Genomic DNA, 23,468 nt, shown 5'->3' on the forward strand with positions numbered 1-23,468 from the left:
TTAGCTGAAAATCTGAAATGGAAGTTTCTTGTAAACGTATATTTCCACCAGAATTTTAATACCACAATAAAAAATAATCAGCGAAATTCCGATAGCAATGGAATGGTCCAAATACCACAGATATGGGAGTTGATCAACAATGAAAGCGTTCACAGCAAGACCGAACATAAGTACTCCCGTTAGCACATCATCAATACACAGCGCGACGAAAACAGAACTTCTAAGTTTTTTGGATATCCAGAACTCCAGTGCGGCCAGCACAAAGTAGACGAAACAGAATCCTAAAAGACAAGGCCAGATTACTTCGGAACGTGTTGGTTGTTCTTCATCTATCAAGTGAATGGCAGAAATCACAATGGTTACTGAAGCATTAACCAAGAACGCAATACCAAACGCGACTGAGCCTTGCTTTTCTCTCTTGGGGCCGATTTTCCCATTACTATCGTCGCGAAATCTCCAGATGACAACGGTGGCGGAAAAAATTGCAAGAAAAGAGTCAAGAGCTGAAGCAAGAACGGACGAACTGTTCATAATTGCTGATCCAGCAAACGATACCGCACTAAAAATTACTGATGCGGCTAAGCTGGCGATCGTAACTACGAGAGCCGCCTTTCTCCACTTGTGTCTATCTCGCGCTTGCAACGCTGTCTCTGGTTTGTCTTCTTCCCTTTCTTCTTCAGTGAACGAAACGCATGGTGATTTTTCGGGAACGCTGTCGTTTTGCCCGGGATTGAATTCCGCCAGAAAGTGTGCAGCCAATTTTGGCAAAGTCGTCGGTGATGGGGACTGAGCGGAAGAAGAATTCATCGATTTTGTGGGCGATCTTTACTGTTTTCTGTATTGCCGTTCCTCATGGTCACTTCATTTCTGATGTGATATCGTTTGGTGAGATTTATCTGTCTGCAGGGGCAGTAGGACTGGCGACTTGCGTTTCAGTGGTAGACTACGGAGGCTGATTGAATTCGCGTCATGCAAAGGGGTTTTTTAAATATAAATGTAGGGGGTGTTCAAATACCTTCTCTTTAAAACGATTTCTTAAACAAAGAAAGTCAAAACCGTGACTTAACCATATCATAAAGCATGTCAATAAGTTAACGGATGACTTAGCTTCTCTTTATTAATAAGAGAATTGTTTCGCCATGCAGCATATTCAACTCCTCGTGTGTTTCACAAGTCCTTTTACCCGGATTCTTCTTCGTGTTGGATTCCGTCACGAAACGGAACTCCTTCCATTTCTTGAGTGCATGTGGCGCGCTTTGCTTTAAGCCGGCATGATCAAAGCGAATTATCTTCGGGATCGTTCCCAATAGAATATGAATTCTAACCAGATGATTCATCAAAAAAAAAGAAAAAAAAAAAAGAGGAGAACCTTAATGCCCGGGCCAGCAAACCCTGTATACAGGTGCTGGAGGGTCAGAAGTGTAAATAACATCTGGTGATCCCCAGAGCCTTAGGGAAAAAATGGAAGCATTCAGAGGTCATGCGTGAGCAAGTTCTCGAGAATTCCGAAATGCAAATGCAAGGCCGGATTCAATTGTATCACGGCAGCAAATATGGTGTCCTGCTGCTGCTTGTAGTTGTATTTATAGACTGCATGTGTAGATCTTTGAAATTCAGACGTTCGAAACACTTGGTGAATTCTTTCCTTTCCTTTTTTTAAAGTCTTCGGTTTTCAACTAATTCAGGAGTAGGGACAAGACCGTGCGTGCGACAAAATAAAGTTAAGTGAAGTGGTTAATAGAGATATTATTTTAATTAAGCTTTAATGCCAGCCTCTGTTTGGGCCCTTCTCCGATCCCATACCAGACCTGAGAGGGCATGATGCAGTGGAAATCGAGCCTTACTTCATAGGATACGCTTAGACGAAGGATGGACAATTTACCTTGTCGACTCAGTTGATAAAACCTGACATTGGGTAAAATGTCACATGAGAACGTTGATGATCTCGACACAACTGAAGTCAAACGGACCAAGTCAAGCAAAGTATGGAAGACGTTTCTCGGTTTGTTTTGATGTCATTTTCAGTATATATGTTAACGGTGTTGCCTCGTTTTGCTACTGCGCATGTGTTCTACTAATCTCGAGGTGGTCTGAGAATTTCTACTCTGACGTATGTCCGGTGGCTGCTAATTTAATAATATTTATGCACGGCCTATGACTATCTAGGGAAAGCAGATCTTAGCAAGGGATCATTGAGATCCGCAAAGAAAATTCGGCAGTAACCGCGAATTTTCAGAGATAATAAAGTTTCAAGTTTGAAAATATAAAATGCCATAGAAAGCCTCGGCTTTGTTTGGACCTTTCATTTTGTCTTAACGTTGGACGTTTCGATTTAACGGTTAAAAACTTTAGTGTAAATGCAACAATAGTGTGAATACCGACCAAATGCAAATTTTGTGTAATCATTGTCCGAACTACTCTTGCTCCAGTGGTTTTATGTTAACACAGGAGCGGTGTTCCGGACAGGGTAATTTTTTTCGACCACTTCAAAGTGGCGGATACCTACCGTGACAGACTGCATGGTAACTTTCAAAATAACACTCCGGTTAGCCTTAATATTTGGGTTAGGATATCTGGCTAAAAATTGCAAAATCCGGCAGCCAGTCGTCGCGTGTCAGTGGTCTAGTTGTAAGGTTTCGACCCGGGTACTATTCATCTTAAGGTCATCTACTTAAAATAGTAGCTAAGTGCTCCTCCTCCTCCTCCTCCTCCTCCTCCTCCTTCTCCTCCTCCTTTACTGGGTGCTTTAAAGCCAATAAAATTCTGTCGGTAATGTTCATGAGATATGTGGTGTCTTCCATTACACTCCCCCCCCCCCCTCCCCTACCTTAGACAAGGTGGATCCTCTGCGACCAGTTCCCGAAAGGCTATTTGATGGCTATCATTTCCTGGGCCTCTCTACATTCCTCTCTGCAGCGATTTGATTTCTTTGACCGTAAGTATCAACCCGCGTGTCAAATGTCTTGATGATTTTTCATTAACTTTCAACGATTAATGTGCCCTTGTGGCATCACTGAGGCATCTACAAATTAAACAGTAAAGCTTCATTGGTGACGACATCACTGTCACCATCACAACCGCCACCATCACCCAAGTGTGGTCAAAAAACGCGCAAATTTTAAAGATACCTCAGGTTTAGGATGCGACATCCATAAGTCCGAAAATGCCGGGTCTTAGAGCTTTTTTGTTTGTAGCAAAAGAGCAAAGAAATACTATCAAGTAAAACCTTTATTTACACACGGATCCATGAACAACTGGTAAGTGCTCTTACATGGAGCCATGCAAATTACAGTAAATTTATATAACAACACAAATAACAAATACAATATTGAAAAAACGGCAGGGCTGAAATGGTACAAATAGTTACAGTGTTTTGAAAGGAAGATCAACTTAATTACAAAAAATTTACAATTGATACTTTTATTAGAGATATTGAGATAATCTCCTGGTCTTCTGTGAAATCTTTTAAAATCCTAACGAATCAGTCGCTAGAGGAAGCCTTCGCACCGTAACAATTTTAATCACCCGGCTTGAAACAACACGAGATTAAAAACAGCGTTCTTCGAAAATATGACTCATATTTTCAGTCTAGCCTTAAAACTAAAACTCAGTGAACTGTGTTTCTGTGACGATTTGTCATATCAAACTTTATTTACACCGGGATACTGTGAACATTGAGCTATACGTTGGCTCTGAGAATATTCGATCCAAAAAAGACAATCATTCTTAATCGAACCCTACTGCAGATCGCTCTCACGTCATATTTGGGTTGAGTTTGTTGTTGGTTCTCGTCCTTGCTCCGAGAGGTTTTTCTCCGGGTACTCCCATTTTCCCCTCTCCTCAAAAACCAACATTTCCAAATTTTCAAATTCCAATTCGATCTGGATTATCGTCAAGCACTTTATCACGAGCCTCTCACTCACCGTGTTATTGAATTTAATTTTTTTAAATTAAATTTTGAAAGTATTTACCATCATTGGTGATTACAGGGCCAACACAACTAGACAAACTTATCTCTAATCCGTGATAAATGTAGGAATACATCTAAGTAACCAAGAAAATTATTTTACAAAATATCAAACAACAGCAACATGAACTGGAAGTATTTCTCAATATGTAGCTTTCGTTTTGAGAGTTTTGATACGCGAACTACAGAGCTAAAATGAGAAATACACAAAGTTAAACCGCGTCGCAACCTTCACAACGTGAACCCGGTTTGAAGCCCATTGACCTATCAAATCGTCGATAATACATCACGTGCAGTGACTTTATATCGATAAACCTTCTCCTTATTAGTATGCGGTAACACTCCTCATTAGTTTGCGGTGTTTTTCCCTTACGCTAATTTCCAACGTTCAAAAAAGCATAATTGTTGTGAACTCTATTGACACACACTTTTCCAGGAATGTTTTTGAAGCCGTTCAAAAAACTCGCAGCACGTTTTTTATCGGGTTTAAAACCACGAGGCGGAATTAAACCCGATAAAACACTCCTGCTCGTTTTTTAAACATTGCTTTAAGTTTTTAAAGTCACTAAAGGACTCCCACAGTTGTATTGCCAAACGATGTACGACGCAGTATCTTGGCAAATGCTGAACGGTACTTATTACTCCTCATGCAGTAAATATAAGGATTGATTGCCGAGTTGCAAGCCAACACAGTTTGAACCCAAGGAAAGCCTCTTCTAAACTGAACCGGTTTCGATACAGGGTTAACAATTGCTGCGAGTAACAGCACTGGCAGCCAACATAAAGCGTAAAACCCCACCACCGTAAAAATGGTTTTAGCGACTTTTTTCTCCACCGCCGAGCCATCAGATGTCTTACTTATATCCTGAATTCTGTTCTCTTGGCGTTTCGCGATAATGAATATGTAGATATACATTACTACTGTACTTAATAAAAGAAGGACGCTGTAAAACGCTATGTAGTACCTGGAGATGAATTCACGCGAGTACAGAGCGCCAAATGCAATGGAAATCATCCATACGATTGTGATCGCAACCGCAGCGTGCACTTTTGTTATCACGCCAATGTATTTGAATGGAAATCTTATCGCAATGACGCGATCAATAGTAACGGCGAACATGTTGGTTGCGGAAGCAACCATGGACGCGTGTCCGAAAAAATTTTTACTCAAATAAAACGGCAAGTTCTCTTCTTCGGCGTTTGGGTGATAGAAGTAGTATATGGACATTGGTAGGAACAGAGCACAGACCGTGAAGTCCGAGAATGCCAAGCTGGTGATGAAAAGATCGGGTATTGTGCGAAGTGTTTCGTATTTGAAGACGGCTAGAAGCACCAAGGCGTTTCCCACGCTTCCAATGAGGCCGGCCAAAGCTGAAATCACGGAAAGAGCTATCAGTGATCCTCTGGATAAAAGCTGAGCAGTAGCAGAAGCTGAATCGTTCAAGAGAGCGGCTTGAACGCTTGTAATGTTCCAACATGTCTCGTTAGACGAATTCAATCCGATGCTGTGAGCCATGTCTTAATTAACGGCCTTGACCTACAAACACAAACGCAGATAATACAGTCGTGAATCCAAATGAATCCAAATGACGCGGAATAGACCCAAAATAGGCGCACATAGTAAACAACCACTCACTGCCTTTGCTGAATTAAGATATGGGAGGCGAGATTTTGAAGTAAGACTTGGAAGGCATTCAGGATAACAACATCAAATGCGGAACGAGTTAAGGATTATAGAGAAACTGAGCAAGACGAATAAGTGATAAGTGATGATTCGCAACGGCAATTAACAATGTTAAGGGAGACTTTTGTGCAGTGTATCAATGCGTTTTATTTCTATCACCTTCAAACGCATGGTTCTTGCTAGATGTAAATCGTCTGGCGTGCGTACCCATGTTACACAGTTTTAATTTTTCGCGTAACATTTAATTGTGCACTAAAATTTTCGCAGCGAATCGCTGTGTTTAATATCGGTTCAAGACTATGGCAGCTTCCTCTTTCTGCCCGGAGATTGTCAAGCAGAGGAAACAGAACACGTGACCGCATGTAAAATGCGTCGTTTGCGTGTCAAAAACACGCGCGACGCGCGGGGGAAGGCGGCGAATTTCACGTGAGCCCGCTTATTTTGAGACAAGGGATGTTTATTTTAACTTGGACTAGTGTTGGTCCGATAAATTTACACCGCTATGATATATTTTATGAAAGACTTAAGGACTGGCATGAGAGCACATCTATGAGCGCTGCAACCAGCATATGTAAGATTTAAGGAAGGTCACGCGCTTTGCTTTCGCTATATCATAGATGCTCCTTCTATACACTCTTTTGTTTTGTAAGAACGTCTAATTATGGGGCTGAGGCTGAACGTTCTTATTTTGTTTTGACAATTTGAGCCTAAAAAGCTTTTTTAAAAGATGTTCTTAAAGTTGTCAGTCATAGTATTTCAATAAATCTATGTGGACGTGACCAAGGCACCTATCAAAGAGCAATATGTGCCATAATGTGGTGCCAAGTTGCTTGTGATATGCTCTGTTGCGCGGCTAACATGTAATCTGTAGTGATGGGTAAGGGATGTTTCAGCAGCCATCTCTCGGTAAATTTGACTTTACGAATACAGTAGTATCGACCACAAAGGTTGGCAACCTGACATTAAGTTACAAGATGTTGCGGCGAAAATGCGGAAAACCGTCACGCATGTAGCGAGTGAAATAAAAATGTACTCTCGGTCTGGGAAATGTTCTTAATATTTTCTTAAAATTTGGTTAATCTCCGCCTCAACGTTCTTATAAACTCGGAGTGTAGATCAACTGCTACTTGGAACTGACACCCGTGGTCTGGCTACACTGGGCTAATAAAGATATATCTGTATTTTAAATTTCTAATAAGAAACTGAAAGCTTGTTTGATTAAACTCGGAAAGTCAACCTTCGTTAAGGATACCTATTTTGATGATGTACTCACCTTTCTGTGCAGCGTGGGACTCTTTTCTTCTTTTGCAATCAAGAAAATACTCAAGAAATCTGTCAGTGTTAAAACATAGAAAGAAAATGAATTAATATACTGAAATAAGGCCCCAGTTTTAGTCGCAACTGACAAATGCAATTTCGAGACTGACCACACACATTGGCTGTGGTCTCACTCAGCCAAAAATATAAACTATTTTAACCGACCAGTGTTGTTTTGACATTTTACCCTCGATGGTTTTTTTTTGCTCGGATGGTGAGGCAAATGCAAAGAAATTTAAAAGAGATTGCATGATTCATCGGTGAAAATTGCTGTAGTCATATTTAAGCATGTCTTTAGTTTGATCTCCTGATCTAGTTACACTTTAAATTTACCTAACACTGATGGCAAAGTGAAGCCACATTAAAATATCGCCTTTCCTTTTGTATAAAAATTTTGTTACGTTCTTAATACCCGGTAGAGGTTTAATCCCGGAACCGAACACTTGGTGCGACCGTGGGCGCCATTGATCACAAATGGAATCTGTGCTCAGCTGTTCGGTTTGCCGCCGATTATCTCTCAAAGGAAATTCTTTACTTGCTGTTGGTCTTATTTGGTGTGGCGTTTTCCAGTTTTGCTTTTTGCTTGACCCGACACAGAGTCAATATTTAAATTGCATGGGCTGAAACTAAAAGTGTCAGTTAGTTCTAACAACAATTAATGACAGTCGTCAGCAATTACTATATTCTCAAATCCTTTCTAGTTATCAGTCACAATGGCAGAATCACTAAGCGCTGTTTTTTCGCCCCAAGTTTTTAGATAAAAACCTTAATTAAAATTCACGTGAAATCCATGCCACTTCAATACGGATATCTTAAGCCTGACCTTGTCTGTTGGTTGCATTGTAGCGTATAGGAGCCTTTTAACGTTAGCAAGAATATATTTGGTTAACAAGTACACATTTCAGGAACACCTGTCAGCTGCTGTTTTGTATAAACGTCAAGTTGGAAAATTTGTCACAATTTACGTTCATCCGTCCCCAATTTGTAATAGACAACGATATTGAGACGTGGGTACAACTACTTTTCATAACAAAGGATTTGCATTTAAGACCAGGGGCGAAATAGCCCATTGTGTTTAGCCTTTTTTGCACTCTAAGTCATCTCAAACTCTGTCAACGTACGTGCCGCTTTGCCAGATGTTCACGGATATCTGCGCTATAAATAAGGAATGGTTTTCGAAAAATGGTCATGTGATGTAACTAGTGAAGTCCCGAGTTGGTTACTCCTGCGTCTCGTTATGGGCTGATTGGGTAATTTCGGTTAAGTGATATAAAGTGCGCCGTACAAATTGGGCCTAATATCATTTCTAACGAAAACGTCCCACTTATCTTGACAAATTCATGTAGCGTTTACTTGCCGAATATCTGCTCCTCCCTCCAAATGAAAGTACTCAAATGTTGAAACGCAAAAGGTGCTGCTCGCAGTCTGGACCGATCAACGTATTGCTTTAAAACCGAAATCGTTTGGCTCCTCATGTAAGTTTTGAAGAGTTTTTGGCACAGTTTTGCCAAATGTATGTAGTTTTATATTTTTTGATCTTCTTAAAAGCAAACGTCTTTATCATCATCATTACTAATGCGACGTTTTGTGAAATAAAACAAAGAAGATGAGATAAAATGATGTGCCGCATAGCCAAGGGCAAAATTGCATGTAAAACGGAAGTGAAGGTTTGCAATTCCGAATGTTATCATTTAACCTGCGTGTGCCTCTCCGGAAAATGTACCAATTATCACAAACTATTAATACTGACGGATATTGTACGTAATTAGAACTGATGCGAGATGTAATAGGATTGACAAAGAATACATTATCTCTGAGATGTGATGAGACATAGGAGTCATATAGCAAGAGTACATAAGCACTTTAAAGTGATTTATGTTGATGAGCTTGACTGTGGTTTCTAGCAGAACATTCTCCAGTATTAGAGCTGAATTCTGGACTAAGGCAGGTGTGTATGGCTTACTGTTAAACAGAAAAACGTTTTTTCGTAATCTAACGATACAGTTTGACATGCAAAAGACAAGAAACTTAATGTTTTCATCTATCAAAACATATCGCCTTGTTCCGAGTCTGTGAGTTGTGGTAAGCATTTTCCCTGGACATATAAATTGCCATATGGTACGCCTCTTAAAAACTCCGTTCATCCAAAACGCATACCGAGTTACATCGAATGTATGTATCCGCATTCAAGGGTCATTACGTTGTACGTAATTTTAATTGAAAAGTTACCATATTTTGCATTAATTTACTTTATTACATTTACGAAAAATCAATGCAGGAGAACAGTGTACCTAATGAAACTGAAAAAAAAAAAGCTACTGGTTTGTTCTTTTAGGTAAGACCCCATAAACGCTAATCTGGATCCATTTGAAAGCGCACTCTTTTTCTCCGCTTTGGTCTTCCGTCTTTCGCCGACACTAAAACAACATTTTCAACAAGTGAAAAGGTTTTTGAAACGCTTTCTAGAGCGGATAAGTTCCCGTGCACACTTATCCGGACTAATTAAAAAGGAGGTGTTTTCACCTTTATCCGCATTCATTGAAGATATAGCCTTAGAAAGCTCTTTTGATGGAATGGGAGGGAACCTATAGGTAATCAAAACTTCCTCGAACATTTTTTTTCAGTAACGGTGTTTCTCAGCACAAAGACATAGTTTGGATAAAAAAGTGCGGTAAATATTTTGTCGGAATTCCTTGTTAAATGCGTCAGTAATCCAGGTTATTCTGTGCTTTCACTTTCAACTATTCATTATTTTGGTGATTAATCAAAAGGACGAAAAGTAACTGATCTACAACATGATTCATTGCTCTATGAAAATACGAACATAAAAATAATATAAACCTCGAATCACTTTATCTGGAGTAGTTCCTCACAAACATGCAAATGAAGCCTTTTTGATATACCATTTCTTTTACAACAATCAATTTCCAAATTAAATTTTGTCAGCTTCGTAAAGGTTTCGACTCACGCACTCTTGAGTTTTATATTTTTGGGTTGTCAGGAGAACACACCTTCCTTTCGAACAGCCTATATATCTAGGAGGCCGGGGTCACGTAACAGCCTCGGGCATGGTCATAACAAATTTTAGGGCTTTTGGCGACAATCTAAAGTCGCGCTTTAGAAAAGCTGCATATTTCGTCACACTTCTAACTTTTTTTTTTTTTAAAAAAGAAACGATTCGTTTTTATAAGTAAGTGACATTGCTTTTCCAGAGGCTCGTAAGGGTTTTCATTGTTCTAGTGATTTTGGAATGATGCAAGTTTACAAAAAATTTCATCTGATCATGTAGACAAACTATAAACACCTTTCTAATTCAGTTGTTGTGCAATACTTTAAAGGTAGTTCTGACGTCATAACGGTATCCATGGCAACAGACCAGCTCTACAAAAAGGACCTCTAACTTACAGTTTTTGCAAATTACCTCAAAAACTAAGTCGGTGACCTACCGTTCTTATTGCTGTGTTGGAAAGCACCCTAAATTCTTTAACTCCTCCGGAAATATGACAAAAAGTCTCCTTAAATTTTCGCAATTTATAGAAAAAGTGGGAGGAAGCGAAATTTCACCTGATGTGTGATTATGTACTATATGTTTTTTGTTATTTGACATATTTACTTTTATTCAACTTATACATATGTACATATATGTGTATATATATGTATATTTTATTTCAGCTTTTATTACAGTTGATGTGATGTCTTACAAGATTTTATCAACTTAATAAATGTAGATGATATTTGCAAGTTGTAGTGGCTACAACGTACCTTTGCAAGATCACTGATTTGTTCAGATTGCGTCCATTTTAAGCATATAATCGTATCAAGGAAATGTGACTATCATCTTTACTGACTAGCAGAGCGCTTTGGAACACCGGATTATGTTAGCATTACACATTTCTCTCTTATTTTCTTAGCTCTTGCGACAGGTATGTCTTTTCCCGACCACAATGAAACTTTATTTAGTCATAATTAAGAAGGCAGGTTGGTGAAGCTTGTTTTGAACATGTCATTTATTTTAGTTGCTACCCCTGCAGCTGTCAGCGCCGATAACTCAAATCAACCAATTGGATTGCTGGTCCAATATTTTACCGTATTAGACCGAGTAAAGCAAACATTTGGAGAATAACTGCCTTTTCTCGAGTATCATAATTTTATAAACCACTACAAACACACTGAATACAACAACAGTTCCCCAATAGACCAGTGTTTTAACCAAAAAGGGTTGCTCAGTTCCCAGTTTCTGATTTTTTAAGTATTGTTTTAAAACTAGGCTTTCTCCTCAATATTTAATAATATTTGGGCCTTTCAAGTCAGCTGCCAGCTTCAATTAGGTGATAGGGGACCTATAAATTAAAGTGTTCCTGTGGATTATGTGACTTTAGCCTACAGATGGTTCAGCTTGAGAACAGTGGAGAAGCTTTTTAAATATTCATGATCATCACGTTTGAGTTGAACGATACGACGCAAATTAAAACCGCTCGTCAGCGAATTTAAGATTTGAATCTTTCTTTAAAAATACAGCTTTGTGATGCAGTTTGTTGAATTATATAATGAATGTGGCTTGACTAAAGATATAGCGCGTAAAATTAAACAATTTCACCTTGGTTAGAGTCTAGAAAATAAAATAACAACATGGTCACTTTTTGCACCAATTAGAAACTAGGAAAAAAAAAACCGAGCTCCAGATGAGATTTGAACCCACGCCCCTCCGTGATCTAGCCGGATGCTCTAACCACTGAGCTACTGGAGACTCCAATTGATGCAAAAACTTATCATGTTGTTATTTCTACAAAAGACTCTTTGGTGGTTGGAAAATAAAGTAGAAACAAAAAATAAACGTTTTTTCCTTAGAGACTTCGTCCTTTCAAAGTCGTAAAACGGAAACAACGGCATGAGAACAGTTTTTCTGCGGAGTTTTAATCGAGAATTAAAAGTCATTCATTTTCTCTGAATATGAAATAGACCATCTAATCTGAGATACGTCGAGATTCCTTCTCTACACCATTTCTTGATTCTCAAACAACCGTATACCGGTATATTGTTCTATTTTTCGACCGAATTGTTAAACTGAACATATCATAAATTTACGACTTTCGCTCTACAGCTGCTTTTCGTTTGTATGCTGATCGTTAGCCTTCTGACAAACCATGCTTAGTCATTATAAGTTCATTTCCTGCTGCGTGGCGCCTTTCAGCCCAGCTTTCTCATGTCCTGTTTATTTCCATAAGCAGCAGAGCCCGGTGGGCCTATAGACAAAGCAACCGCATCAGGGTTTTGAGGACCCTGCTATCTTTGCTCCGAACTCCGCCTTCTCCTCTTGCAAACTTAAAGATCAGGAAGTGAACAGGTTTGCTTTAATCAAGTAAGTTACAAACTCGTATAAGATTGACTTTTGTTATTAAATTTAGCAGAAAAACTAACGTTAGTTTTTCTGCTAAAGTTACAAACTCCGCCATCAAATTTTATTTACTTTACCCGTTATCTAGTTTCTTTTGTCCTGCGAAGAACTAAACGTCCAAACCTTCAACCCGGTAGCACTCTTACTCAAAACAATGTCAGCCGAAATGCCTCGAACAGCTTCCATTTTGCCATGGTCAATCGATTTTTGGTTTCAGCTCTATCGATGCCCAATGTTGCGTAACCAGTGGATGTTAAAAATGCACTGTCACGGTGATTTTGCTGTGCTTTGGTGACTGTTAAAATTTTTGACAAAGAACCTTTTTTTCTAACGTGAAATTGTTATTAGAGCACCATGAAGAAAATATTGGAGGATTTCTCTGAAAATGAGCAAACTATAACCAGGGTTTAGCGACTTTTCTACAATACACAGGAAAAACTTTCAAAACTTGGCATTTTTTTTTCAATTAAGTTGCAATCCATTTCCAAACAAGCCATCCGCAGGCAAACATAACTAATACCACTGAGTTTCTGTGCACTAGTAGGGTTATTGTTAACAAACTGAACCATTATTTTGACGATTCCATCTATTCAAATATATATTTTTTTGGCTATCCAAAGTGACAAAAAAAAAATAGGTGACACTTAAATTGGTCAAAATGACTTCCAACGGAAGTTAATCAGCGACCATCTACATCTTTGTTTTGCTGTTAGATTTGCCACTGTGGGTTACGATAAAACAGCTTGAATAGTTTTCAACGATCCACCAATTCTCTTTGTGTATTATCAGTATTGTTGAGTTCTAACAGTGGGCGAGCTTTTCGCCTTTTTAATTTGCATGCTGGTGTAGAAAAAAAGAGTATACGGGTTTGACTTTGAAATATCAATGAGGCTTTGTAATAATTCTAATTAACAATAAGATTATTTTTTTATTTTACCGTTCAGCGTTTGGTTGGCCTTTGCAAATTCAGAATCGCCGATAATTGACCAGGGCAAGCTGTGAAGAGGCTGCTTTTTAAAAAATACCTGTCAATGGCACCGCGAATCGCTCGGAGGGAAGAACTGAAACTTTGAATTCACTTCCATTTTTTTTGCCTTACAGATGCATTAAAAACTTGCAAACATTTGTTTAGCTCTTTTTTGACTGCTCTTCGATAGGAACAGTCAATTTCTGTTGGCTTGCGAACCATTCTAAAATTTATTTTAGATTATAGCCAATTATAGCCTTGTAAGCCCACCGAAACACCAGAAACTCATCATTTGTTGAATTTATATTAGAAGACAGAAAACTCGTCTCGGACGGAATTTCGTCTCACAAAAACCCGACAAGTGTGAATTTAAAGGACGGTTAACCGTGTTAGTTTTCCGAGAAATGTGAAATTCAGCTTCGACGCCATGTTGGATTTTCCATCCCAGAAACACTTGGGGGATCTCTCGGTCCAGTCTTAAAGCCTAGGACACACAGATATCCCGTCGCGATTTTCACGTCTAATAGGAATTTAGGACGGATTTTCGTAGCTGACGAATTTCTCGTCTAACTTTTTCGTCGGTTTGGCCGGGAAAGTTAGACGGAAATTGAGACAGGAAACTCGTCACACACCGGAGTCACATTTGACGAATTTTTCGTCTTGTGATGAGTTTCCCGTCTCAGACGATTTCCCGCCTCTAATATGAATTCGGCTATTATGGCCCTTTTAAACGGTTTCAACATTTGCTTCAACATGCGTTCATCACCGTTGTTGAACCAAATGTCGGGGGCGTTTGAACAGGTCGATCAACATTGTTGAAAGCGTAAAAAATGTTGAAATGTTGAAAGCTTGTTGAAAGTGTGTTGAATCAAATTTAAATTGGTTTAAACTTTCATTCAACATGGATTCAACACTGAACGCGTTCCAAACTAAAATGTGGCGTTACGATTTGGATAAATTCAGAGTAAACACAGGGATGTCCTCTAAAAATGACTTAGTTTTCAGGGTAAATTCGCAACCCCTGACGGAAAAATATTTTTCCACGTAGCAGTCACTCAAGTTAATTCGGAAAGGAGCGGAAATTCGGCCCAAAATGAGAGGCGCAGTTTTTACGGAACGGCAAAATCGCCACTTTATTCCAAAAATGATTTTTAGTGTTTGCTCTGAATCTAAATATAATGCTTCAAATGACAGAAATGATTGCTCTGTTTGCTCGGAAGTACAAAAATCCTCTGAGCGATTTAAGATGTTTGTATTTAACTATTCTCTCAAAGAATCTAGCAGAGATTTGAGGATTAAGAAATCGAGACGGTTCAGAATTTCTGATGCCCTTAAAGAAACCTAAAGCTAAACGGAGTCAGAATTTTCGAAACCCTCATCGCCTAACTCAACAAAATGGGCTATTTACACCGGATTCTAAAGAGCTCAGAATTTCTGATCCCCTCATCGCTTAACACAACAAAATCGGCTAGTTACACCGGATTCTAAAGGGCTCAGAGTTTCTGATCCCCCCATCACTTGAAACTGAGCAAAACCGGCTATTTACACCAGATTCTAAAGGATTTAGAATTTCTGATCCCCCCATCGCTAAAACTGAACAAAACCAGATATTTTAATTATCCTCAAAATTGACAAGACTGATTAGATTGGGGCGATATCAATGAAAGGAAGTGTTCACAGGGGGTATCGATGAGGTTAACCGTCAACCGTCAAACAGCCTAAAATTTAACAACCAACCGTCAAAAAAGGCAATTTTTACCATCAACGGTAAAAATAGGCAGTTACCGTCAAACGATTTCAAGGTCTTTCAAATATCACTATTTCAGCTGCTCTCAAAGTATCGTTTCAACTGGTAAACAAGTTTCCATGTTCCCAAATATACTAAATTTGTGGTTTTTTTTTTCACTTAATTCGCGTCTAAAATGACGTCTCAACTAGCTGCTGCCTGATATTAATGATTTACTACATTGATAACGTGTTTCTGACTACAAAACACCTCCAGAGCACAATTGTTGATATCAAAAAGCGCAAAGGTTAATATTAACTTTTACTCATGAAGCAAATTTCCCCTTGATAACTGTCAACCGTCAAAGCTATCCCCCCCCTTGAGACCTTCTTTAAAGGCACCTGTTTACTATGCCGAACAAGGTGGTTGCAACTTTTAGTTTGACAATTTACTGAGCCATTGAACAAGGCTTCCCTGTGGTCCAGTTTGTTCTTGGTAGATATAAAGGGTCAAAGTCTTTGAGTCCGTGTATGAAATCTTACTGTGTGGCGATTCATTGACCAATGAAAGCTAGAGCTCTTTAAGATATGCTTTTGCTTCTAATATCTTTTCCTTTTCTTTATTTCAAACAACTGTATTGCACAATTTCTGCTTCCATCTGAACTTTCAACTATACCATACCGTTTCTGGCCGTTCTCGTCCTTGCTCCCAGAGGTTTTTCTCCGGATACTCCAGTTTTCCTCTCTCCTCATAAACCAACATTCTCAAATTCCAATCCGATTCGGAATTTGAGGGCCACAGGTTGTCAGTCGTCACCCTCGTTAAACAAAGTTGATTTGTACCGCAACTTTTATTTTGACACGATGGTTTCTAAAGCAGTACATTGCGGTGCATGGGGTCAATCGAGCTAGAACTGAAAAAACCCACGATTCTAAAGTAATGCTAATACTGTCATAATACTAACAACACTAACAAAGAGCGTTTTATTGTTTCACCGCTTTCGTTTTTTATGCTTCTCGAATAAGTTTTTTTTTCTGTAATCTTTGACTCGTTCGTGTGTGCTGGCAGTATTCACAAATGTCTGTGGAATTTTTCATAAACTGGCGTCCACGGTGGAGACTTTTCAACGAGTGACTGAACTTGACAAATTTTGTCACGAACACGAGAATGCCAACTTGTGAAATAAAGACCTCTCAAACAAAACATGCTCGTGTACAACCATCTTTATTCTGCTTTAATTTGTTTCCATATAAAACAGCTGCAGCGGCATATTTATGACTGAGAGACCACGCTCTCTCCCTTTATCACTTCTAAAATTTTAGAAAATTTTGCACCCGGGTCTCCATTTGTTGCTCCTGGGTTCTCATGCGTAGGCGAAGCAATGAATCAGCTTGTGAGCAGTTGGTTGTCCTTTAATGAAGCAAATTAGTAATTCCCTCATCAGAATAACCTTATCCGTCATTATGTTTCCTATTTGGAAAACATTGAAATCGCCAAGCCATAATTTTTCCCCCCAAACGAAGTTTTTTCTAAAATGTCCCAGAAAGTTTTGATTTTGTTAAAGGAATTCTGTGTAGTTAGTGGTTCTCCTTTTAATCGCACTGATAATTCATCGTCGATCAGTTGCAGTCACGTTTTGCTGTCGGTAACTGTTGTGGGTTACATGCAAACACCAATTGCTTATGATGTCGCTATTGTTGAATTCTAATCGTACCTAAAAATAAACGAGCCATTTTTCCTGTTTTAGACATGCAGGTTATTTGTGAAAACAGATTTTCTTTAGACAATATATAAGGCTTTCTAACAATTCCGACAATAATGGAGCTTGTTCCAAAATGGCCGCCATTGAATTTTATCATCGTAAAACAAAACAAATTTATCAACAGGCACTCGTTAATTCAAAGCAAGCGATCAATATAAAACTATATCTCTGCCTGGAATTCACGATCTCCTGGGAACATGACTTATTCTATAGCTAGTCCAATATTCTGAAGACTTGAAAGTCTACCAAAACACTGGAAACTCGCCATTTTGCATTCTACATTCAGCAGATTTTGTTTACGTGATACATTTCAGTGTTGATTTCTTGCAATTCCCGACAACCATGGCAACAAATTTGTTTTTGTCAAAAGTTTGTAATAATTCAAACAATTACCTCAAAGAAATTTACGAAGTTTGTTTAAAAGAAAATTAAACGAAGAAATTAAGTCTGCATTCACTAATAGCAGGGCAGTAGGTTTTCTATAAGCTATTGTGTTAAGGAAATTGCTTCGCTAAACATGTTTTATGGATCGATATTTGTCAATAAATAAAACTAAGTCACCTGCTCTATAATTAACGATCGGCTTTAAGTTCTTTATGCTAAAAAAGAAAGAGAAAACAGCATGTCTCCGGAACGAAGATTTTCTGTCTTCTGCAAAGAAACAGCAGGCAAGGGCCAAAAAGTTTCAAGCCTCACGCCTGACGCCCAAAAATTTTTGGTTCAATTTACAGCACTTAAAATGAAATTTATTTTCTCGAGGTCTTGCAGCTTGGCCACAAAAAAGAGGATTTTTTTCAAGTAGCCCTAGATTGACATGAAATATAAACAGCTACTTAAAGCCGCCGTTGTGGCTCTGTAGTTTTGGGTGTTGTCGGATATTACGCAGTTTTTAACAGAAAGAAAATGAAATAAACTCATTCTAACAGAACGAAATACCAAGTAGGACAGACGGTAAAAATCGTTCGTCGATGAAGAAAATGCTTAAGATTCTTAAAGAAAAATAGCGGATAGCCTGATCGGTAACTTTGATAAACGCTAAAAAATTGCGTTCAATTTAAGCTCTCAGACTCAAATTTTTAGTTATATAATTCGTTTTGCACCTGACTTTGTTGATCGGAAATTTCCCAAGAATTGCCATTGAAATGAAAGCTACTGAGCAGTACTTTCCTGTGGTTCTGTTTGTTATGTTGCCCAGGGTTCTTTTAAGATCCTAAAGTATGACTCGGTTCCAATAACAATCCCCCAGCAGCACTTTCTTTCCATTGCCACGGCTTACAACACATTCACACGACACGGTTTACACGTTGCTTTACAAATTGTTTCTAAAATTTGTGAACATTCATATAAAACTACTGAGTAATACTTTTTCTGTGGCTTATTACACAGTAAAACGTTGCTCTAATTTTTAAGTTTGCGCGCACATCATTCAAATGAAAGCTATTAGTAAACAGCACTCCCTTCGTGTTGTGTGTTTCCAGTATGTTAAAAAAAAAACACAGACACACATTCGGGGAATTAGTTCAGTTTCAAACTTTAGCCATCTTAGGAGCGAGAGAATTAAAGTAGGATGTATTGAAGACCTACCTTTTCAATTCGGAGCGTGCTGACAAGCATTGAATTGGCTCGGGTTGAGACTCTTGAAACTAGACAGCACAGAGACGGAAAATAACATCGAATATAACAGAACACCTGTAATGTTTCCACGATAACCTATTAGACCAAGTAAATAATAAACTGTATTATGTACACATAAATTATTGCCGGATCGAGTTTCGATTCAGTTGTCAAGACAATGGTTCCGAGCCAGCGGTAAAGAGATTTTACTTTGTACTTGTTGCAATGTCAGCAAATGGTCCAAATGAGAGCCATATCTAGGCTACTTTGGACGAGAGAGATTTTACAGTCATGACGTTGTTGCTGTGTGTGAGCGGAGAATTAGCATTCAAATAACTGTATTTGCATATAGATTAAAAATTTCTGGTGAGACGAGCGGCGGTTCAATTAGCTATTTCAGGGTTTCCTTTTTTTTTTTCAAAACCTTAGGAGGTAAGGAGGCCGATCAGCGAAGAGTGTGTGTCTCGGACAACCAAGTACGTCCAACACGAAACAAGTACGAGTATTACTACCCTCCCCAACCCTTCCCTCAGGGGATGGTATTTTATCGCAGGGGTACTTCCCCATCATCTGTGACATCGTCCTAACTCACCCTGTCCTAGCTGTTTGCGCATGGGACATTTTGACTGCAATGTTCGACAAGGAACTGACTCAAACGGGATTTCACCAAGATGTACTCCCACAGGAGGTCTCCGCTAACCAGGGGTTCTAAATGCATTGATTGACTAAGAACGGAGGGAATTGGCGTCAACTATTCAAGTCGTAGACCCTCAAAGATGGTCGCTTTTGAGAGTGTTCGCCGAGAGTGACCAATCTAGTTATATTCAGTAAATTAAATGCCGTGATTTTACCCTTAAGGCGCTATGGAATTAACATAAAACGCCGACGAACGTTAAAACGGATAACTGAGTTCACTAGAGAAACGCTGGGAACCTGCTAGGGGCTTGATATCTTATCCGCCCATTTGAATGTTTTGTTCTGTGTCGATCTGGGGATAAGTGATTGGGCAAGGCTTTGTCAATTTACTTTGCTGTGATCATGATCTCCTCGCCTAATTCACTGACGTTTATATCTGTGCTCACTTGAAAACAAACAAATTTTGAAATTTATGTCAACACATACATACACACTGGCCGAAAGAAAATGCCAAAAAATGCAAAATCGAATAGGGATAAATAACATTTCAAGCGAGTCAAAAACGAGAACACAACTCAACTGACTTAAGTTATGCAAAAACCTGGCTTAAGAAACAAAAAGGTGACGGAAAATGAGACAGTAAAGTAAAGCAAACTAAGTGTTTAATATAAACGGAAAAATAGACGATAATGAGACGGAAAGGTGCGGACGCGAAGCTTAACGAAAACAAAGGTTGCAAATGACTATTATTGTTCTAAAATCCAAAAGAAACATAAAAGTCTTTTTCATGACACACGTTTGTGAGATTCATCCCATTTCATCGAAGCTTTTTAAGGGAGGTGTGGCTGGGCTCTGTAAAACCTGCCCCTGTAGATAGCGATCTTGGTTTCCCGTTTTAAAACGTCACAAGATGACAATACAGTCGCAATTTATTCCAACGATAACGTTTGTGCGTAATTTTGCCAAGTGCCGATGCCGAAGCAGTCGTTGACGTATGGACTTGAAAAGTATAATACTGTAAAGTTCTATACCCCCAAGCTCCACCCACAATTTTGATCGAAGCTGTTGTGAAGCTTTTTGTGGACTTGCCAATTTCACCGCTCACATTCATACACAATGTACATCAACAACCCAGCCCTCCCATCCCCCTCCCCCTTGGGTAAGTGTTGTTTCCCCAGTGAAACAGAGGCTGGATACTGATCTTCCGACCTTTAAAGAAACATTGAACGAGGGGGAGGAGTAGTGAAGATTTTCTACTCTCGCGTCCGTGTGTTGTCTTCGAGGGAGATGAAAATCTAGGCGAGAAATTCGCATTTTTCTCAACTAGTTTTGTCCAAGGTTACAGTTCGGCACCAAAAGTAAATGAAATGGATACTTTCTCAACACCAAGAAGATGAGAAAAACTGCAAGAAGATTCGATTTGTCTCATCTAGTTCTTGTGATTCAACGTTAACCGCCGTCAAACCGGCATAAAAAATAAGAAACGTCCGTTAAAGATAAAGAGTTTACTTTGAGAGCTCAAAGATGATAAGCTTTTTTGTGAGGCTGTAAGTTTTACGATATACCACTAAAAAGTTTCAGGTACCATGAGGTGAATTGGTCTTCTGGAGGGCACACATTCATACAGAAAACAAAGACATAGTGCCGACCAGTGTCTACGTGCTTAAATGGATTTAAAACTGTAAATGGTTTTACTAAACTCACAGACATTCAACGTATCATTAGTCATCTTCAGGGGCGAGGGGGGGGGGGGGGGGTATTTTCTGATAATATTCACAATTAATAGAAACAGATAAAAATAACTTTTGAGTGACCTGTCGACTTTCATATGGACTTATTTGCGAAATGATACTCATATGGCAAAATGGGGAAAGCGGAAAATAAGGTGCGAATTATTCTAGATCCAGTTAATTGTCTTCTTTGTGTTGAAGAAAAAAATCGTTATAACGACATTAAATAAATTACTTTAGTAATTTATTTTTACTTTTATCGAAATTGTAATATTCAAAGCTCCAGCTTAAGTCATGAGCAAACATGGCCTGACATTTGAAAGCCCACTGAAGTAATGAATTTTAGGCAGTCTATCATGTAATCATGCTTGCTTCAACAAAGATAGATAAATTTTCGGTAAAATATCAATATTGAAAACAGCAGGTGTCCTAGAAATTAAGAAATATCACGCGTTGTTAGTCGACTTAATAATAACGCTATGGCTATGTTAATCAAAAGATTCAGGTCCTTGTCATAACATGCCATAAGGCCATTAATAACAAAGATAGCTTTGGTTATTTGAAAGGGCCGTATTTTACAAAAATTAAAGCAATGATACAGTTGAGGACGCTGATATTTGAGCTTCTTTATAGCCCTTGCGTATTTATAGGGTTGGTAGGGTGTATAGCACATTCCCCGCATAAGAAAATGGTTTGTTTCGAGAGAGAGACAGATAGAGGGGAAAAGCTTCCCTTGGTGTTTACATATTTAAAGAAAAAGAAAACCTTATTCAAACTTTGTTTTACAACTTCAGCTCAGAAGTCAGCCAAAAGCGAATTAATTTTTAATGCAATACATGAGAGCCTTTGGTGCAAAATTAACGGCCACTCGGGTTATTGAATAGTGAAGCAGATGCCCGTTGTCATTTTGAGAGGATATTTAAGGCTGACTGAGCACGCAATTAACAACATTTGGTTGAAGAAGTCTCAGGTCTGATGGGGCAGAGCAATTGCATTAATTTTGAAATTTTTATTTCTACTGGTAGATCGACGGCGAAAGGGCGTGTCCAATGTGTAAATGGGTGTGATTCTTTTGTAATTCATTTTTAACTGTTTTTCACAGCTGCTCGCGCTTAGCCACTTCAAATTTGGTAGTAATTGGCATACATTCATTACTTTCTACTACAGCATCGTTGATACTCGTTGCTCTGCACAGAGATTCCTCTCTTAATCCGCCATCTAAACGGTATGTTCTTTGTTTGATATTCTCTGACGTACGCGTTGGTCTCGTTGTACAACCGGTAACCATGGTTTCTCTATTAGGGACCTTTAGATTGGAGTGCGAGTACGACTTTCAAATTTCAAATCATTCACGTCCCCAGAACTCTCGCTCCTTCTCGTTGTTTACCAGCAGATAAGGAGACCCAAGAAACAAGATTGGAGTGACAAGCGGTTATCTAAACCACGCGACTAGATTTGAAAAGTTGTACTCGTCCTCAATCTCGTACTCGTTTTCAAATCTGAACGCCCCTATTATCAACCGCTTACACACGATGAGAACCGTGATTCTTTGGGTTCTAACTTCACATTCTGCTCGAAATAAGCGTGGATCGGCTCCTTGCCTTGTCGCTAGGGTTACGATATAGACAAATTGTAACCCTAATTCGTGCTTGTTCGACTTTCACCCTATTTTTGCTAGTGTCCGTGATGAAAGGCGCTTTACTATACTTAAAATATTCCTCGTTTCTCGTGATTGATTATGTCTAACAATGTCATTTCTCCGTCACGCGAAGATTTATCTGACTCTTCGAAGTTCATGTCACTCCTCAAGTTCAAGAGCGCATGAGCAAAGCCACCTCTGACGCCGTAAACTTGAACATCAACAAAAAAATGGCGAGCAGTTATTTTGCAGTGTCCAATGAAGACTTGCTTCAAAACTTAAAGACCTTAAATGAAAAAGCAAGCAACGGTAACACAAAAATTTACACAAAGGAGGGTGAATGTTTGGAATAGCTGGGCTGTAGAGTGCAATGTCAATCCTAGCATTGAGTGAAAACTTGGTCGACGATAAAATTGTCTAAAAATTTTATACTGAGTTGAAGAATGAGCGAAGAGACCATCGCTTTAAGTAGCACAGCGATTTTCTAGATCCTTTTTTTGAATCATTGCGTTGAAAATACTATAATAAAAAAATCATACAACCTTTTCGTCCTACGTACTTATGTTTTGAAAGTTCTCAAATTACACTTGCCTAAAAGCTCTTGCATTTTCTGGAACTTTCAAAACAACACTCGTGCCTATAAATCACCGTGAATTGTAGTTGAAGTCGTGCGATTCCCTGCATTAATTCATCGCAAGACTAAAGGAAATAAGCGATTCTAAACATTTTTAATGTTTACGTTGCTCATATAACTAGGCCTTCCTTCTACTGATCTTTAAGCCGCAGTGACACTTAAAATAATTAACATTCAAGTATTTATCCGCCATGGGTATATTATGCAGAGATAAAAAACAAACTAACCAGCTCCCAGTTGGCTTGATAGCTCAGTAGGTAGAGCACTGTCCCGGTATCGCAGAGGTCACCCGTTCGAAACCTGCCTAAGCCTGAATTGTTCTGCTCACCAATAACTCCGATGGCATTTTGCTTCTATTGATCTTTTTTACCCACAGTTTAAATATATAAGGTTTCAA

At 38.9% G+C, this 23,468-nt stretch overlaps 2 protein-coding genes across 5 annotated transcripts; both read right to left on the bottom strand.

The window, feature by feature from the left end:
• On the bottom strand, positions 1-807 carry LOC146488082 (transmembrane protein 163a-like). Its single transcript, XM_085120602.1, has one exon. The coding sequence runs from the start codon at positions 805-807 to the stop codon at positions 1-3; it is 807 nt and encodes a 268-aa protein (XP_084976728.1).
• Positions 808-3,227: 2,420 nt separating this feature from the next.
• Positions 3,228-23,387, bottom strand: LOC146488083 (adenosine receptor A2a-like). 4 transcript variants are annotated; one of them, XM_085119815.1, is made up of 3 exons: positions 23,299-23,387; positions 6,925-6,983; positions 3,228-5,504 (listed from the first exon to the last, which is right to left on the bottom strand). In XM_085119815.1, exon 3 carries the CDS (start codon positions 5,481-5,483, stop codon positions 4,533-4,535), a length of 951 nt encoding a protein of 316 aa, XP_084975941.1. In that variant the 5' UTR covers positions 5,484-5,504; positions 6,925-6,983; positions 23,299-23,387; the 3' UTR covers positions 3,228-4,532. The 4 variants fall into 4 exon arrangements, with proteins under 4 accessions (XP_084975941.1, XP_084975922.1, XP_084975935.1 ...); XM_085119796.1 differs by lacking the exon at positions 23,299-23,387 and adding an exon at positions 18,403-18,474; XM_085119809.1 differs by lacking the exon at positions 23,299-23,387 and adding an exon at positions 7,734-8,441.
• Positions 23,388-23,468: the final 81 nt, after the last annotated feature.

This window comes from Pavona decussata, unplaced genomic scaffold (genome assembly GCF_977016875.1).
Source record: "Pavona decussata unplaced genomic scaffold, jaPavDecu1.1 SCAFFOLD_11, whole genome shotgun sequence".
Taxonomy (NCBI): Eukaryota; Metazoa; Cnidaria; class Anthozoa; order Scleractinia; family Agariciidae; genus Pavona; species Pavona decussata.

Coding starts and splice junctions, on each gene's coding strand:
- LOC146488082 (XM_085120602.1), bottom strand. CDS start 807: ATGAATTCTTCTTCCGCTCAGTCCCCATCACCGACGACTTTGCCAAAA.
- LOC146488083 (XM_085119815.1), bottom strand. CDS start 5,483: ATGGCTCACAGCATCGGATTGAATTCGTCTAACGAGACATGTTGGAAC.